At 40.3% G+C, this 20,176-nt stretch overlaps 1 protein-coding gene across 2 annotated transcripts in view; it reads right to left on the minus strand.

The window, feature by feature from the left end:
* LOC129855022 (plasma membrane calcium-transporting ATPase 1-like) overlaps window positions 1-20,176 on the minus strand; it is a 46,138-nt gene that overhangs the window by 21,853 nt on the left and 4,109 nt on the right. Inside the window, exons 1-2 of one of the 2 annotated variants that reach the window (XM_055922264.1) lie at window positions 15,800-16,089; window positions 13,882-14,313 (exon numbers count right to left, since the gene is read on the minus strand). In XM_055922264.1, the coding sequence (XP_055778239.1) occupies window positions 13,882-14,080 (199 nt within the window). In that variant the 5' untranslated portion in view covers window positions 14,081-14,313; window positions 15,800-16,089. Of the gene's footprint in view, window positions 1-13,881; window positions 14,314-15,799; window positions 16,090-20,176 lie in introns of those variants that run through there. The other variant, XM_055922263.1, reaches the window with a different exon arrangement.

Genomic DNA, 20,176 nt, shown 5'->3' on the forward strand with positions numbered 1-20,176 from the left:
CTCAAAATACTTGCAGTAAGATGTATCTTTTTTTACGTTGTCCATGATGGCAATACTATGCAGATACTGTGCAGATACCATGCAGATACCAACAGTCAGTATGGGATCCTGTTTTATGATGCACCTGCGAGCTGCAATATTCCGATATCTTTGGTAAGATTTTTGTTATTTGCAGACAGAAAGTGTCACACCAAAACCTTTTTGATGGACACGTGTTCTCGCTGCAAAGGGGCTTCATAATGCAACCAGATCTGAGATTGTATTGACTGTACTTTTCTTCACATTTAATCATTGATTTAAAGAAAATGATGACAAAGACATACATTTCCATTAGGTGATTCTGCCTCTGCCCCGCTGATACAGAAAGCAAACTGATCTAATCTCTGAGCCAAATGGACAGGCAAAAGACGTCACACAACAAACTCGGTTTACTCCTCTTATACTGTATTCTCATTAGATTTCATAGAAATCTCTAGTGCTTCTATGACAATAACAAATAAAAGGGACAAGAGACGGCAGCCTTGTCTATTAACATAGAAGTTAACTGCGCCCTGGGTATACCTAAAAAGTAATGGTCAGTGACACCAATGTGGTGTGTGTGTGAAACAAAGACATCTGTAGTTTTTCAATCATGACCTGTCAGATTTAGCAATGCAAAATAATAAGCATTGCTGCTTGTGGGCACAAAACTTCAACCAGCTAGTGAGGAGAGATGGCTGCACAAAACTTCAACCATCTAGTGAGGAGAGATGGTCTGCAACCCTTTGCCTTGATGACAGCTTTGCACACTTGGCATTTCTCAACCAGCTTCATGATGTAGTCACCTGGAATGCATTTCAGTTAACAGGTGTGCCTTTTTCAAAGTTAATTTGTGGAATTTCTTTCCTTCTTAATGCGTTTGAGCCAATCAGTTTTGTGGTGACAAGGTAGGGGGGTATACAGAAGATAGCTCTACTTGGGAAAAGACCAAGTCCATATTATGGCAAGAATAGCTCAGGTAAGCAAAGAGAAACAACACTCCATCATTACTTTAAGACATGAAGGTCAGTCAATACGAAACATTTCAAGAAATTGCAGCCCAAATAAATGCTTCACAGAGTGCAAGTAACAGACACATCTGAACATCAACTGTTCAGAGGAGACCTTCATGGTCGAATTGCTGCAAATAAACCACTACTAAAGGACACCAATAAGAAGAAGAGACTTGATTGGGCCAAGAAACACGAGCAATGGACATTAGAGTCCAAATTTAAGATTTTTGTTTCCAACCGCCGTGTCTTTGTGAGACGTGGTGTGGTTGAACGGATGATCTCTGCATGTGCATTTCCCACCGTAAAACAAGGAGGAGGAGGTGTTATGGTGTGGGGTGTTTTGCTGGTGAAACTATTGCCAGCAGCATACCACCCTGCATACCACTGCTGGCTTGCTTCTGAAGCTAAGCAGGGTTGGTCCTGGTCAGTCCCTGGATGGGAGACCAGATGCTGCTGGAAGTGGTGTTGGAGGGCCAGTAGGAGGCACTCTTTCCTCTGGTCTAAACAAAGATCCCAATACCCCAGGGCAGTGATTGGGGACACTGCTCTGTGTAGGGTGCCATCTTTCGGATGGGACGTTAAAAGGGGGTGTCCTGACTCTCTGAGGTCATTAAAGATCCCATGGCACTTGTCGTAAGAGTAGGGGTGTTAACCCCGGTGTCCTGGCTAAATTCCCAATCTGGCCCTCAACCATCACGGTCACCTCAACCATCACGCTCATTCATCCCCCTCCTCTCCCCTGTAACTATTCCCCAGGTCGTTGCTGCAAATGAGAACGTGTTCTCAGTCAACTTACCTGGTAAAATAACAGATAAATAAAATAAATAGATCTGCGATTTATTTAGAATTCAAGGCACACTTAACCACCATGGCTACCAAAGTATTCTGCAGTGATACACCATCCCATCTGGCTTGGGCTTAGTGGGACTATCATAGTTTTTCAACGGGACATTAACCCAACACACCTCCAGGCTGTGTATGGGCTATTTTACCAAGAAGGAGAGTGATGGAGTGCTGCATCAGATGACCTAGACTCCACAATCACCCAACCTCAACCAAATTGAGATGGTTTGGGATGAGTCGGACTGCATAGTGAAGGAAAAGCAGCCAACAAGCGCTCAGCATATGTGGGAACTCCTTCAAGACTGTTGTAAAAGCATTCCAGGTGGAGCTGGTTGAGAGAATTCAAAGAGTGTGCAAAGCTGTCATCGAGGCAAAATGTGGATATTTGAAGAATCTCAAATATAAAATATATTTTGATTTGTTTAACACTTTTTTGGTTACTACATGATTCCATATGTGTTATTTCATAGTTTTGATGTCTTCACTATTATTCTACAATGTAGAAAATATACAAAAAAAGAAAAACCCTTGAATGAGTAGGTGTTCTAAAACTTTTGACCGGTAGTGTAGAAACGCGGAATTTTCACATATGTTGAAAAATCTCCAGGGGTGGTGCTGGAGATAATGAATATGAAAATGAAACATTTAGAAATTTCCCTTTAACCTTTCTAATGGTACCCTTTTTATGTCGCAACTCCAGAAATGTGACCCTAGTAGCCTATCAATTAACTTTGTTTCTGGAAAATGAATGCTCAGTTTCTGTTGCATGTGGCACTGTTGTAGCGCATACCACTAGCAACATTTTAGCCACAGACTGTTATGTGCTAGCTGTCTAGTCATTTTATAAATGTGCAATGAGCATATAATATACACATTTATATAAAGAATTGGCAACTCGTTCTCATTCTGCGAAAAAAAGCATTGTCTTATGTGTACAGGTAGGCCCCTTGATTTCAACATGTGAACAAAGTGGACAGGCTAGCATGCCGTTCTAACAGTTGGAGATGGACAGGAGGGTGTGTTCATAACAGGTCAACTGTTCAAACTTGTTAGCCAGAAAATAGATCCAAGTTGGCTAGACTTAAAATATAAATATTCATCTGGTTACTCACTACAATGTGGGTTTGTACTTGAAAGGTTGTTGATGAGACCTGTGTTCATTTTCTATAATGCTTGTTACAAGAAGTTGGTCATTTTTAGTGGGGATGTGCATTGTGCATGGTTCTGGTTTTTATTTTGACAAAAAGGCCATTTTCATAGACAAACTTGAAAGCCAGATCAGTGATTATTGCAAAATAGCTGGTTAAACTATTTTGATAAAATAGTTACATTTTTAGTGGGTCCTATGGTGGTGGAAGGCTTATATTAAGCCTAGGTATAATATTACAAGCCCTGAATTCATTAGATTATTGCTGACTGTTTGAAATGCAGTGCCTTGAGGTTTAATTGTATTTTGAGAAAAGAAAAACAAGATCATGAATCATCCATGGGATTGAAAAAAAAAACTGAGATATGATTTTTACGCCATATCACCCTACTTTGAACTAATACCATGAGGCATGACCTATCTTGAATTCCCCCTGGAGAGCTGATGACTCTATCGTTATCACTGCAGTATGGGTCAAATGGCTGCTTGTGTGGCTCCAGGCAGCCTGCATCGAGAGCAGCCTAGGCCTTCTCTGACCTCAGTTGAGTTAGTATGCTTATTCCTTCAATGCAATTTTGCTTCTTCTGACACTTAAAGGTTAGAATCCAACTCAGGGGAAAAGCACCTGCGGTTATGCTTCAACCTATCACTGAATAATGCTAGACATACAGGCTTTGAGCTGCCACATCATAAAAAAATGAACAAAAAGGAGGAATAAAAATGTTACACAAGCATGAGAGATTAGTCCTGAACCAAGCAATCAACTGCCATGCTCGGGCGTTTAAGGTGAGGGGGATTACACAAGGTAAATCAATCTGCGCCCACAGGTCGCCACTGAGTTATATTGCAGTGGTGCAGCAGTGTATCTTTACGTGTCAGTCAAATGGATTTTCCTATGTAGTCAAGCTGCTTGTGACATTTTAATGCTCTATGTATGTCAATCATGTCTCAGTTGGTGGGTCAGAAATGGTGCGTGATGACAAAATGCTAAAGTTGTTTATTGAGTGTGCATGAGAAGGCCATTGTGAATGAATAAATAATGCCTGGCAAATGTCAAAGAACAGAATGTGACACTGCATGGAAAGCCCTGTCCTCATGGAACACCAAGGAACTTTGGCTCCAAACAGCAGTTAACACTCACCTATACCTATTAAAACCAAAAAATATATTTTAAGTGAGATGTAGGCATTGGTGTGAAGCCAAAACAGAAAGAAAATTCACATGAGGACCACAATGCCAACTCCACCCATGCTCTACCAAGGTTTTCCAGTACACAGATTTGTACTACTACAGTAGCCCATGTTGGTCTATTGTACTTCAAACAATGTGTATGCAGGTTGATTAGGATTCAAACCCTCACAAACAGCCTAATTCATACTCTTAGAAGAGGTGATCCCACAATAATGTGATTTGTACCGCATACAAGTTAAAGTATTGGATTCTTTACACACTACACTAATTCTATTCCACTACCCGTTCAAACTTTTTTTAATTATATGAAAGTAAGTTTGCTTTTATACTTACAAGACCATCATGCTTGATTGAGCGAGCTGTTTTGACTGTATTTCATTCACCATTATTTTAGCAAAACATGTATTTGAGAAAAAAATATTTCATAACATCTTTATTTGGTCAGTATGTGCCCAACATAACAACAGGTGGTGGTGTGTTGGACACATTTACTCATGCAGTGCCTTCAGAAAGTATTTGTGCTGCCATCCTGTTGCAACTCAAGGGCAGAATAGTATTCATACCCTTTGACTTATTCCACATTATGTTGCGTTACAGCCTGAATTCAAAATTGATAAAATTATACTTTATCACCCATCTACAGTGCCTTGCAAAAGTATTCATCCCCCTTTTTTCCTATTTTGTTGCATTACAACCTGTAATTTCAATAGATTTGTATTTGTATTTCATGTAATGGACATACACAACATATTCCAAATTGTTGAAGTGAAATGAAAAAAACAACTTGTTTCAAAAAATTCAAAAAAATTGAAAAGTGGTGCGTGCATATGTATTCACCTCCTTTGCTATGAAGCCCCTAAATAAGATCTGGTGCAACCAATTACCTTCAGAAGTCACATAATTACTTAAATAAAGTCCACCTGTGTACAATCTAAGTGTCACATGATCTGTCACATGATCTCAGTATATATACACCTGTTCTGAAAGGCCCCAGAGTCTGGAACACCACTAAGCAAGGGGCACCACCAAGCAAGCGGCACCATGAAGACCAAGGAGCTCTACAAACAGTTCAGGGACAGAGTTGTGGAGAAGTACAGATCAGGGTTGGGTTATAAAAAAATATCAGAAACTTTGAACATCCCACGGAGCACCATTAAATCCATTATTAAAAATGGAAAGAATATGGCATCACAACAAACCTGTCAAGAGAGGGCCGCGCACCAAAACTCACAGACCAGGCATGGAGGGCATTAATCACAGGCAACAAAGAGAACAAAGATAACCCTGAAGGAGCTGAAAAGCTGCACAGTGGAGATTGGAGATTGGAGTATCTGTCCATAGGTCCACTTTAAGCTGTACACTCCACATAGCTGGGATTTAAGGAAGAGTGGCCAGAAAAAATCCATTGCTTGAAGAAAAAAAGAAGCGTGTTTGGTGTACGCCAAAAGGCATGTGGGAGACTCCTCAAACATATGGAAGAAGGTACTCTGGTCAGTTGAGACTAAAATTGAGCTTTTTGGCCATCAAGGAAAACTCTTTGTCTGGTGCAAACCCAACACCTCTCATCACCCGAAGAACACCAGGGACTGGGAAACTGGTCAGAATTGAAGGAATGATGGATGGCGTTAAATACAGGGAAATTCTTGAGGGAAACCTGTTTCAGCCTTCCAGAGATTTGAGACTGGGACGGAGGTTCACCTTCCAGCAGGACAATGACCCTAAGCATACTGTTAAAGCAACACAAGTGGTTTAAGGGGAAACATTTAAATGACTTGGAATGGCCTAGTCAAAGCCCAGAACTCAATTCAATTGAGAATCTGTCGTATGACTTAAAGATTGCTGTACACTAGCGGAACCCATCCAACGTGAAGGCGCTGAAGCAGTTTTGCCTTGAAGAATGGGCAAAAATCCCAGTGGCTAGATGTGCCAAGCTTATAGAGACATACCCCAAGAGACTTGCAGCTGTAATCGCTGCAAAAGGTTGCTATACAAAGTATTGACTTTGGGGGGGTGAATAGTTATGCACGCTCAAGTTTTCAGTTTTTTTTTGTCTTATTTCTTATTTGTTTCACAATAAACAATATTTAGCATCTTCAAAGATGTGTAAATCAAATGATTCCACCCCCCAAAAAAACATTTTAATTCCAGGTTGTAAAGGCAACAAAATAGGAAAATTGCCAAGGGAGGTAAATACTTTCGCAAGCCACTGTACATAATAGCCCATAATGAAAACGTGAAAACATGCATTAGACATTTTTGCAAATGTATTGAAAATGAAATACAGAAATATCTCAGGCACAGCTCATCACCCGTCTAACACCATCCCTACCATGAAGCATGGTGGTGGCCGCATCATGCTATGGGGATCCTTAAACAGCGGCAGGGACTGGTAAGGATAGAAGGAACAATTAATGGAGCCAAATACAGGCAAATCCTTGCTGTTCACCGCCGCTCCCCATCTATCTTAACATACTGTAGCTTGAGAAAATCTGCAAATCCAGATGTACAAAGCTGATACAGACATGGGTGGAGTAGGCATTTCTTTTTTTAAAAGGGCATTATACAACATTTCTACATGCAAAGGCAGATTTCTTGGGGGGAACCAAAATTCTGTCATTGCCAGTGCTTTTGTAACTTTAATTTTGCCTCTGCCAAAAAGTCTGTCCCTTAATGTCACAGGTGGTGTCCTTGGATAACTGCAAGGGTTGCTGGTTTAAAACCTGGTCTGCTGGCTGTTGCCCTCTAATAGCTCAAATCAGTTTTGAACTAACTATAAAAATATGTGTAGAATTTACCATGGATAGTCAAAAGTAATTGTCTGCAGTTTTCAGAAGGTGAATAGCTCAGTTGATTGCGAGATTCTTACATTGTAAAATATGACTAAATTCCCATTTAAAGTTTTTAAGTCAGTGCTTTTTGAAGGTTGTATAACTCAGCCATAGAAACTACAGTTTATTTCTAGCTTAAAGCACGGCAGAGTTATGCATTTTATACATCCTATAATCCGAGTTTGGTGCCCCTAGCACGATGCACCACTGGAATAGAGTTAGCCAGAGTTAGCCTGCTTGTAGTCCTAAAACCCGGAAATTAGTTACCTATGGTTTGTTCAGCCATCCCTATGTGAAAAATGAATGGGGAAAGAATAGGGTTTTGGGATAAACCACAGAAATAAGGTCTGATTTTAACATGTTTTGTTCATTGAGATAATATCAGTCAGTAAACATGACACCTTTATAAGTTATGAAGCATTCATGTGCTTTATGTGCTTTTTTTATAGCATAAATGCTTCAACATTTACAAAACGTTACGTTAGCTGGTGAAGATTATCTCATAGAACAAAACATATAAGATCTTCTAAGCCTGCGTTTACCACAGACCTTATTTTTGGCGTTTATCCAAAAACCCTACAAAATTCCATTCATTTCCCCATTGACTTTGTCCAACGAACCATGGCAGAATTTGTGCCTACAAAAAGGGCAAGTCCAGCATCCAGATCGAAGCTGTAAATACAATCAAGACGATCAAATGGCAGAGTTGTTAGTTTGACAATGTTGGTCATCTCACATTTGGATTAAAATGCCAAGACAGGAGAAGGAGTATACTGGAATTTAATCTGAATGTTCGGAACTGGCAAGCATGCATTTGCACAACCACACTGTTTACATGTGCATTTTCTTTCTCAGCTACAGTTTGAGTTGCGTCCTGTCTCAGTGAAATATGGCTAGCTCTTACTGTAGCTTGGACTATGGAGTAGCTAGGTTGTATTGCAAAAGCCCATTGCATGCATTGTAAGGCAGCTTCGTGCAAAGTTTGGTGTTGGTTTTGAACTGATGTACTGTTCCTAGCTAGCAAGCCAGGTAGATATGTTTTGTGGAAAAATGTAGGACTGGCATTTGGATCTGAGCTAGGTATTGTTACCTAGCTTTTGTGTCAATGTCAGCTGTTGTTGTCTAGCTAGCTAGCTAATGGATTAAATTATTTGTGTAAAAAACTTCCATAAAAAAATATAGCTAGCTACCCTTCTTTGCCTGTTCATTGGCTAGCTAGCTTTCAGCTGACTGGTGTTAACTAACTTGGCTATAGAGGCTAGCTGCTGGACTTTGGACAAGCAAGCTAACGTTAGCTTATGTTAGCCAGGTAATATTAGCTAGCTAGCTAATAATTGATTAACCACCATATAGCTAGCTATCTTCAGCAGCCTAGGTTTTTTGTCAGCCATTTCTTATGATGTTGCAACAGCAGCTGTGTTTTTGCCGAGCAACTGAGTTACTGAACCCGGTATTGGAACTTTGGGCTTCGCTTGAAAAAGATGTTAGCATTGTCAGAAATACTACAAAAAGGTAGCACAGCGTTGGGTCTAAATGGACAGAAATTAGCATGTTAGAGCGAAAAAATTATACATTTAAAAAAATTATTACACCTACAAACTCAGTCAATCCAAAAATGTTTAAGTCCATTGGTCACTTTATGGATGCATTAGTCTCGTTTTAATCCGATGTCTAGAATTTGAGGTGGTGCTAATGACCCTGTTAAAATTCTGGTATGTGGCTCCCGGTAACGGCCGGATGGCTCATGACGAGAGGCAGGGAGTGTGTTGTTTTGCGAATTTTCATTAATATTGGTGTCATATTGGCTTAGATGTGATGGTAGGGAGATTTTAATTTAACATTGAGCTTCAACCAATGCCATATTAATAGCAGGTGCAGCTATTGCTCTCATAATAATAGCAGGTGTGCAGGTCAAGTGTACAGTCGTGGCCAAAAGTTTTGAGAATGACACAAATATACATTTTCACAAAGTTTGCTGCTTCAGTGTCTTTAGATATTTTTGTCAGATGTTACTATGGTATACTGAAGTATAATTACAAGCATTTCACAAGTGTCAAAGGCTTTTATTTACAATTACATGAAGTTGATGCAAAGAGTCAATATTTGCTGTGTTGACCCGTCTTTTTCAAGACCTCTGCAATCCTCCCTGGCATGCTGTCAATTAACTTCTGGGCCACATCCTTACTGAAGGCAGCCCATTCTTGCATAATCAATGCTTGGAGTTTGTCAGAATTTGTGGGTTTTTGTTTGTCCACCCACCTCTTGAGGATTGACCACAAGTTCTCAATGGGATTAAGATCTGGGGAGTTTCCTGTCTATGGACCCAAAATATCGATGTTTTGTTCCCCGAGCCACTTAGTTACCACTTTTGCCTTATGGCAAGGTGCTCCATCATGCTGGAAAGGCATTGTTCGTCACCAAACTGTTCCTGGATGGTTTGGAGAAGTTGCTCTCGGAGGATGTGTTGGTACCGTTCTTTATTCATGGCTGTGTTCTTAGGCAAAGCTATGAGTCCACTCCCTTGGCTGAGAAGCAACCCCACAGATGAATGGTCTCAGGATGCTTTACTGTTGGCATGGCACAGGACTGGTGGTAGCGCTCACCTTGTCTTCTCCGGACAAGCTTTTTTCCGGATGCCCCAAACAATCGGAAAGGGGATTCATCAGAGAAAATGACTTTACCCCAGTCCTCAGCAGTCCAATCCCTGTACATTTTGCAGAATATCAGTCTGTCCCTGATGTTTTTCCTGGAGAGAAGTGGCTTCTTTGCTGCCCTTCTTGACACCAGGCCATCCTCCAAAAGTCTTCGCCTCACTGTGCGTGCAGATGCACTCACACCTGCCTGCTGCAATTCCTGAGCAAGCTCTGTACTGGTGGTGCACCGATCCCAGAGCTGAATCAACTTAAGGAGACGGTCCTGGCGCTTGCTGGACTTTCTTGGGCGCCCTGAAGCCTTCTTCACAACAATTGAACAGCTCTCCTTGATGATCCGATAAATGGTTGATTTAGGTGCAATCTTACTAGCAGCAATTACCTTGCCTGTGAAGCCCTTTTTGTGCAAGGCAATGATGACAGCACATGTTTCCTTGCAGGTAACCATGGATGACAGAGGAAGAACAATGACTCCAAACACCACCCTCCTTTTGAAGCTTCCAGTCTGTTATTCGAACTCAATCAGCACGACAGAGTGATCTCCAACCTTGTCCTCGTCAACCCTCACACTTGTGTTAACGAGAGAATCACTGACATGATGTCAGCTGGTCCTTTTGTGGCAGGGCTGAAATGCAGTGGAAATGTTTTTGGGGGATTCAGTTCATTTGCATGGCAAAGAGGGACTTTGAAATTAATTGTAATTCATCTGATCACTCTTCATAACATTCTGGAGTATATGCAAATTGCCATCATACAAACTGAGGCAGCAGACTTTGTGAAAATTAATATTTGTGTCATTCTCAAAACTTTTGGCCACGACGACTGTACACTGTATTTCAGCTCCCTTTTGATTCTTAAAAACATAATTAACATACCCAACACATTATGGGATAGGGAGGTGATAGTATAAGAAATTGAAGCTGATTAAAATACAAACACTTTAGAGTTAAACTCTTTTTTCTTTTGTCATCATACATGCAAATATCAGCATACAGTGGCTGTACCTCTGTATGTATACAAACCCAAGAGTGAGTCACATTTCTCCTGGTCCACAGGCCACTGTCAAGGTCAACAAATCTGGCAAAACTTTGTCTGGAAATATATATGAAGGTAATTTGCTAAGCTAATGTTGAGGGAAGAAGGGGTCATAGGGTGAATCCTGTTAAAGAAAGGGCATGGCTTGGGTTTAATGATCATTCAGACCCTAATGTTCTGTAAACAATAAAGTAAGGGTCTCCTGAGTGGCGCAGCGGTCTAAGACATGCAGTTTTAGAGGCGTCACTACAGACACAGGTTCGATCCCGGGCTGTATCACAACCGGCAGTGATCGGGAGAACCATCGGTTGTTGCAAAATTGATGTTTATCACATGAATTTGCAGGGGGGAAAAAGTGTATTATAAAAAATGATAATACAATCTTAAGCAGGGATGTGTGAGGGAGCATTGAACATTTTTTCTGTTATCCGGAATCACATTCTAAATAGAATTCCCTTAGAGTTCAACAAAGGTCATCAAAGTGTTTACACAGAAGCACAACAGGGAAGAAGTAGTCTAGGTGTGTCACAACGTGGCCTCTGTATTCTGTGTGCAGATAGGAGCACAGTAGAGCATCAGCACAAGTATATCAAACTGGAAAAGGTGTATGGCTAATGTGTCAGCCAAACAATATTTAACATCACATCAATCCATCCACATATGGATTTGAAGCTGTTTTCTGTTCCTACAAAATGTGTCTTTCCCAACAGCCTTCAACTGTGAAAAAACATCTATGAATAAGCCAATATACACTACCGTTCAAAAGTTTGGGGTCACTTAGAAATGTCCTTGTTTTTGAAAGAAAAGCACATTTTTGGTCCATTTTAAAATAACATCAAATTGATCAGAAATACAGTGTAGACATTGTTAATGTTGTAAATGACTATTGTAGCTGGAAATGGCAGATTTTTTATGGAATATCTACATAGCCATACATAGGCCTATTATCAGCAACCATCACTCCTGTGTTCCAATGGCATGTTGTGTTAGCTAATCCAAGTTAATCATTTTAAAGGCTATTTGATCATTAGAAAACCATTTTGCAATTATGTTAGCACAGCTGAAAACTGTTGTTCTGATTAAAGAAGCAATACAACTGGCCTTCTTTAGACTAAATGAGTATCTGGAACATCAGCATTTGTGGGTTCGATTACAGGTTCAAAATGGCCAGAAACAAAGAACTTTCTTCTGAAACTCGTCAGTCTATTCTTGTTCTGAGAAATGAAGTCTATTCCATGCCAGAAATTGCCAAGAAACTGAAGATCTCATACAACGCTGTGTACTACTCCCTTCACAGAACAGAGCAAACTGGCTCTAACCAGAATAGAAAGAGGAGTGGGAGGCCCCGGTGCACAACTGAGCAAGAGGACAAGTACATTAGAGTGTCTAGTTTGAGAAACAAACGCCTCACAAGTCCTCAACTGGCAGCTTCATTAAATAGTACCCGCTAAACACCAGTCTCAACGTCAACAGTAAAGCGGTGACCCCGGGATGCTAGGTAGAGTTGCAAAGAAAAAGCCATATCTCAGACTGGCCAATAAAAAGAAAAGATTAAGATAGGCAAAAAAACACAGACACTGTACAGAGGAAGATTGGAAAAAAGTGTTATGGACAGACAAATCTAAGTTTGAGGTGTTCAGATCACAAAGAAGAACATTTGTGAGACGCAGAAAAAAATGTAAAGATGCTGGAGGAGTGCTTGACGCCATCTGTCAAGCATGGTGGAGGCAATGTGATGGTCTGGGGGTGCTTTGGTGGTGGTAAAGTGGGAGATATGTAGAGGGTAAAAGGGATCTTGAAGAAGGAAAGCTATCACTCCATTTTGCAACGCCATGCCATACCCTGTGGATGACGCTTAATTGGAGCCAATTTCCTCCTACAACAGGACAATCACCCAAAGTACAGCTCCAAACTATGCAATAACTATTTAGGGAAGACGCAGTCAGTTGGTATTCTGTCTATAATGGAGTTGCCAGCACAGTCACAGGATCTCAACCCTATTGAGCTGTTGTGGGAGCAGCTTGACGGTATGGTACGTAAGAAGTGCCCATCAAGCCAATCCAACTTTTGGGAGGTGCTTCAGGAAGCATGGGGTGAAATCTCTTCAGATTACCTCAACAAATTGACATCTAGAATGCCAAAGGTCTGCAAGGCTGTAATTGCTGCAAATTGAGGATTCTTATACGAAAGCAAAGTTTGAAGGACACATTTATTATTTCAATTAAAAATCATTATTTATAACATTCTCAACTTCTTGACTATATTTCCTATTCATTTTGCAACTAATTTCATGTATGTTTTTATGGAAAACAAGGACATTTCTAAGTGACCCCAAACTTTTGAACGGTAGTGTATATTGCTAGTAAATGTGTAACAATGCATATTTAAATGCTTTATGAATTATACTGTATATTTGTGTATTAGTTGTAATACTTTGAAATGCTTATAAATGTTTACAAATGAGTCAATTAATATTACGCAGGCCACACTATTCATAATAGTTTTTCACTTAATTCTCTATTTCGAAGTCCAGTCATTCCTACCTCTCCTTGATACCAACACAAGACAAGTCCAGTATGTCAATGAGTCTTACATATCCAATCCACATGAACACACTTTGACATCTGTCCCCTGAAGCAGCCAGACTGTGTGAAAGTGTGAGTTATCCCCAAGTGTAGAGAAGTGACAGCCGGGCCCTGCAGAGTGCCTTCCACTCAAAGCCCACATCCTAGCCCACATCAGTTCCCCTCAATACAATCAACTCAACAAGACATTGTGCTAAAAGGCATGCATATCTTGAGATTGGTGTAGCAGGAGTAACTCATGACAACTCCATTGGAATCAATGCAGTATCTATAATCATTCTACGTTGCTGTTGTAGATGCTAGAATTGTTATTGTATTTCAAAATGTAACCATGACCTTTTATTATTGGTCAGGTTGAAGTCAATTTAATTTCAGCAATCAGATGAATTAGAATTCAACTCATTCATTAAATGCATCCATTACTAAAATTAGGGTTTTTCTTAAATTACAATTCACTGCATTGAAGTTAAGCCTAGCCCTGATGAGCAATGGGAGTATTGGTGTATCAGGAGCCAGACCTGAAAACAGAACAAAAAGACACAAAGCAAGGATGGTCAGCAGCATATTTACCATCAATAGGTGATGTTTTCAGTCTGGTACAGAGTCCTTGGACATCTCCATAACATTCTTGGATTCTAGTTATTCCCTCAGGTCCCCTGAGTTCCATGAGGGAGCGCAGCTCCTTGAGCGAGCAGTTGAAATCGCCAACATCATGGTTGGCCTGTGCATGTCTACCACGCTTCGACTCACGGAACGAATTGCTGGCCATGTCTCCTCTATACCTCAAGTGGTGGAGAGAAGCTTTCCCAAAATAAGCAAGTCAAATCTTCAGAGGCAAAATCCGGTATTTTCCATAAACTGCTGTTATTTCTCAGGGATGTACGTTGCTTGACTCCATAGAGCGTGACTTGGATAAGAAGAAAGACATTTTCATTTGATTCTTGTAAGCCCACTCTCTCATCTTGGCTGTTGGTGTTGGCTGAAGTCCTCACAAGGCTACATCTGAAAAATATTTGAAAAAAAACATTGAGTAAAAGGTTTTCCCTTTTTTGTCATAGGTCTTTCATTTTGACAAACTGGATACTGCATATGGTGAAATGTTGTTCTTTTGCCACATTAATGAAGAATAACATTGAACCTCACACCAATTATCTACGCTGATACTCCTGTTGATATTGTCTAACTGTCTGCCAGGGTTGGGGTAGATTCCATTTTCAATTCAGGAAGTACACTGAAATTCTAATTCTCTGCAATGCTTTCCAATGAGGAATAATTACAATTAGGCTTACTTTCTAAATTGTAATCCAAACTGCTATCTGCTACTACTTCATAACTTGGGTAGCAAACACAAAGCTAACAGCAACAGATGGAATAGTGAACATCTGCCTTAAAGTAAATATTTGGAGATCATAGGCAACGTTTACGCCAAGATTCTGCACAGCCTCTGTGTGCAAAACTATTTGAGGTAGAATTCACCCATAATTCAACAAAGACATTACCATTGTTTTCTAAATGTTACATTGTTAACCAATGTATCTTTGTATTCCAGGTCAATGGTGTAAACTGCAATACAATCAAATCACCAGAGTTATCATTCTCCTGAAATGATGAGGAAATTATTATTGTCTCTAACTGTTATAGCTCTAGACATCCCATCTCAGTCAATCAATTAATCGTTTTTGACTCAGTGAATTTGAAGTGAGAGTTCTGTTAGGGGCGAGCCCACCTGAAACTCAGACCCACTGGCTAGTACACAAGGTGACAGATGGCTTTAACATGAGGCCCAGGGAACTGGGAAGGGAATATCTGCCAAGTCCATTTAAGACATGAAAGACTAAAATTAGTTCAGCTACATAACAAATGTTGGCCCTAGAATGATTAGCTTTAGGCAAAGTGTACTTCACTTGAAAAATCCCATGAAATTAGGAGAGAAACTGTAGAAAAAAATTGAACTCATTCTAAGGTCAAAGGACAAATAGATGTTGAAGACCTATATGCTCATCCTTACTGACATATCTAGGCCTAGTAGGGCTAATAATAACACATAAGGTGCAACTAATTACAAACACGGTGGGTGTGCCTTGCGGTGAAAATTGTGAAGCCTGAAGACATCGATCCATGGAGTCGATTCAGAGGTCGAGAAAGTCTTGGATTCTAATTAGGGCTGAACAGACAGTGTCTGTGATGGAGGGAGACAAGATTATCAGGCCTCAACTCAAACACCAGAAAGTATGAGCAGGTAAAAATCACCATAGCAATATATGACTCTTAATTCTACCCCATGGAGCAATAAAAAGTAGAACCCCATCAAGCACAGCTAACCAGTGACCCTGGACAATACCTTACAGTGGTAGCAGACACCAGCAGAACCAACTGGAGCATTATTAAAGGGACATGACACACATTTCTGTACAACATTTCATATTGACACTAACTATTGATTTTAGACATTGTTTCTACATTAACCAATATTGGAGTTTGTACTTACTAGAAATCCCCCTTTTCTTATCGTCATAGCAACAGGAGGTATATGCTGGTAATACCACCAGTCCGGTTATGGAAGGCAGTGTCTTTCACAGAACTCCAGAAACACCTCCATTATCCCCAAAGGAAAATCTACCGGCACTTCTCAGGTTATCCAGATAATTAACCTTCTCGGAGATATGTACAAATTGCAGATTTGCCTTCGAAAATTATGGTTTGACCTTCAGCGCGCAGACTGTCTACCGACACAGGCTTCATTCGAGGAAAAAAGGCTCGCTCAATGATTATCTCAGGAAAGCCTCTTGCTTAATCTAATTAGACAATCTGTGGCATTGGTGCGCTCAGCAGCCACTGTTTGCTGTTCCTGAGAGAGCCACTAACACTGTGAAGGGGAGACACACTGTGGAAAAGTGAAGACAGTGTTTTTACCACTGTAAAGTCAGCTCTACTTTGCCTGTGGTGCATTACATCTGCCAAATTGCAGCTTGGGGCACAGTTGTTGCCCTAAAGGAAGATTTAAATTTGATGAATTTATTATAATCACAACCAGGGCATGTACCATGTTTTGCTGGGACTACGGGGGTGATTAATACATTAAATATCCACAGGTTAAACACAAGGGTAGAACTTTTAGATATTATAATGTTTAAAGGAATGATAATGGGTATTTCTGCTTCTACTGAAATTATAATTCAGTTGTTGAGGTTTAGCTCACTAGTAAGGCATGGCATCACTTTGTACTCTTCCTTGAGTGAATTCTTGTCATATTGGTTGTTGATCATTGCTGGAGAACCATTTTTAGGTCTTGCCATAGATTTTCAAGTAGATTTAAGTCAAACCGGTAACTCGGCAACTCAGGAACATTCTCTGTCTTCTTGGTAAGCAACGCCAGTGTAGATTTGGCCTTCAGGTTTAGATTATTGTCCTGCTGAAAGGTGAATTGCTCTCCCAGTTTCTGGTGGAAAGCAGACTGAACCAGGTTTTCCTCTAGGATTTTGCCTGTGCTTAGCTCCATTCGGATTATTTTTTATCCTGAAAAACTCCCCAGTCCTTATTGATTACAAGCATACCCATAACATGATGAAGCCACCACTATGCTTGAAAATATGGAAAGTGGTACTCAGTAATATGTTTAATAGGATTTACCCCAAACATAATAATTTTTCCAGGTAGACTGAACTTCCTACTCAGCCTGGACAGTTGCTATTGGTCGCTATTTACCTGTCTTTTGACGGATCCACTATCGTCTGGACGTGATCTGCCCAGCCGAACAGCTACATAAAATACCCTCCATTCTGGCGTCGGTTTGCTCTTAAACTAGCTTTACTGGCGACCAGGCCTAGAAAACCTGGGAAAATATGTGTACCGTCATAATAGAACACAATTTTCCACCATCGTGGTAGGGTGGCTGATGCTACTTCCGGATGTTGTGTACAACTTTCAGCCTATCTTTCATCTTTACCCGTCATGTGAAAACGTGGCATGAATATGAATAAGAATATTTCTATAAAAATGACTCACAGGATACAGAGCGTCGACCTGAGATATATTTTGTATATATTCTGCTCTTTAATGACAGGACCTTAATATCGGTTGGGACTTTCTCCAGGATCTCCGTCTATGTACATGCGCCTAAATAATTTTCTGTCTGAATTCACACACTGCCACCAGAAAGCGAAAGCATGCATCATTACAGTAGCCATGCATGGATTTAGTTGCATTTCAACAGAACAAAACTAGCACATGAACCTGATGATGAGTGGGCATGCGTTTCTCTTACATCCATAACACTTTTGTCCTGTGAATCTCAGTGACTATGGAAACTATTTAAAGACCTTGTAAAGGGAAACTAGACCTTGGTAAGGGAAGCATTAACAAACAATGACTCTCTCATCAATTATATTTGTCTTAATGCTAAACGGAGGCTGGAGAAACAAACGTGTCTGTGCGTGCGTGCATGCAATGTGCGTGGTGTGCATTCACAATGTTGCTCACAGTGTGTGTGTGGGAGGGATGTGTTTGTGTTTTTTTTCATAGTGTGTCTCTGTGTGTGTGTGTGTGTGCAAAGTGTGTGTGTGGGGGATGTGTTTGTGTTTTTATTCATAGTGTGTCTCTGTGTGTGTGTGGGAGGGATGTGTTTGTGTTTTATTCATAGTGTGTCTCTGTGTGTGTGTGGGAGGGATGTGTTTGTGTTTTATTCATAGTGTGTCTCTGTGTGTGTGTGTGCAAAGTGTGTGTGTGGGAGGGATGTGTTTGTGTTTTTATTCATAGTGTGTCTCTGTGTGTGTGGGGGGGGATGTGTTTGTGTTTTATTCATAGTGTGCCTCTGTGTGTGTGGGGGGGATGTGTTTGTGTTTTTATTCATAGTGTGTCTCTGTGTGTGTGTGGGAGGGATGTGTTTGTGTTTTATTCATAGTGTGTCTCTGTGTGTGTGGGAGGGATGTGTTTGTGTTTTATTCATAGTGTGTCTCTGTGTGTGTGGGGGGGATGTGTTTGTGTTTTTATTCATAGTGTGTCTCTGTGTGTGTGTGGGAGGGATGTGTTTGTGTTTTATTCATAGTGTGTCTCTGTGTGTGTGTGTGTGTGTGTGTGTGTGTGTGTGTGTGTGCTCTTGGTTTGATAGAGATCACTGTCAGCGAGACCCCACTGGGCACAGATCTCAGTTCAACGTTTAGTTTTAATTTACATTTGGTTGAGGTGTCAACTAACGTGAATTCAACATAAAATCAACAAAACATTTCACCATGTCTTTGGATTTAGTTTAAAAGTTGTGTGACAAAAAAACACAAAATGTATGACTGTTTTCAAATCCAATCAGGGGCTCAACTTTCACTGGAGACAGAGGGGGACATGTCCCCCAAAGGTTTTCTATAAGTCATTTTGAATGTAGCATTCACGAGCATACAATTGGTCCCCAAAAATGTCATTAATTTGGACAGCTTTCCCTCTACAATGAGGCCACCAATACTATAACAACATACACTCTGAAACCTATTAGAAATCATTGTGCCGCAGTCTGGTCTAGTGGCAGTGGCAACCACTTAAGCTCACACATCACCCCTTTGGACGGGGTTATCTCTACAGCCTTTTTGGTCCGTGTGCCCCTGTTTATGCATTTCTCTTCTGTACTTTATGACTTCACTACTAGAAATACAACAATTCCCTGGATGATACTTCATCACATGGAAATGTTTTGATATTACATTACGTAGAATAAACATTGAGTTAAATGGAAACTGTGTTTCGTATCATGGAAACCAGTGGGTAGTTAGTGTAAATTAATCCAGGGTTACCTCTCATTTGGAAGACTTTTGATGATGTCCTGGCTCACCAAGCACAATAATCAGGAAAAACTTCTTAGGCACAATACAGAAATGTTGTGGGGGTGGTCTTTCTTGCTGTTGCTAAAAATACTGAGATTTCTGCGCATGTGGGATCCACTAGCCTACCTCCTTTCAGATGCTGCTCAGTGCTCAGTCACTCCGTGACTCCGCTGCCGCTTGTACACAAAACCGTTCAAAAACTTTTAGTTCTTTGTGGGTTGTAACAATAAGCTATTGCAAACATAAGCACGACACAAACAGATTGTCTAGCAATTTCATGTTCTTTTTTCAGGAGCGGAGTTACATGCAGCTACTTAGGCAAGAAACAATGCCTTCAGAAAGCATTAATACCCCTTGACTTATTACATTATTATGACTTATTTGATGTGTTACAGCCTGAATGCAAAATGTATTTAAATCAATAGTTTCTTACCCATCTACACACAACACCCCATAATGACAAAGTGAAAACATGTTTCTTGAAATTTAAATACAGAAATATCTCATTAACATAAGTATTCACACCCCTGAGTCAATACTTTGTAGAAGCACCTTTGGCAGTGATTACAGCTGTGAATCTTTCTGGGTCAAACTTAAGAGGTTTTCACACCTGGATTGTACAATATTTGTCCATTATTCTTTTCAAAATTCTTGTCATATTGGTTGTTGATCATTGCTGGAGAACCATTTTTAGGTCTTGCCATAGATTTTGAAGTAGATTTAAGTCAAACCGGTAACTCGGCAACTCAGGAACATTCTCTGTCTTCTTGGTAAGCAACTCCAGTGTATATTTGGCCTTCAGGTTTAGATTATTGTCCTGCTGAAAGGTGAATTGCTCTCCCAGTTTCTGGTGGAAAGCAGACTGAACCAGGTTTTCCTCTAGGATTTTGCCTGTGCTTAGCTCCATTCGGATTATTTTTTATCCTGAAAAACTCCCCAGTCCTTATTGATTACAAGCATACCCATAACATGATGAAGCCACCACTATGCTTGAAAATGTGGAGAGTGGTATTCAGTAATATGTTTTATAGGATTTACCCCAAACATAACAATTTTTA

The sequence above is a fragment of the Salvelinus fontinalis genome, chromosome 5 (genome assembly GCF_029448725.1).
Source record: "Salvelinus fontinalis isolate EN_2023a chromosome 5, ASM2944872v1, whole genome shotgun sequence".
Taxonomy (NCBI): Eukaryota; Metazoa; Chordata; class Actinopteri; order Salmoniformes; family Salmonidae; genus Salvelinus; species Salvelinus fontinalis.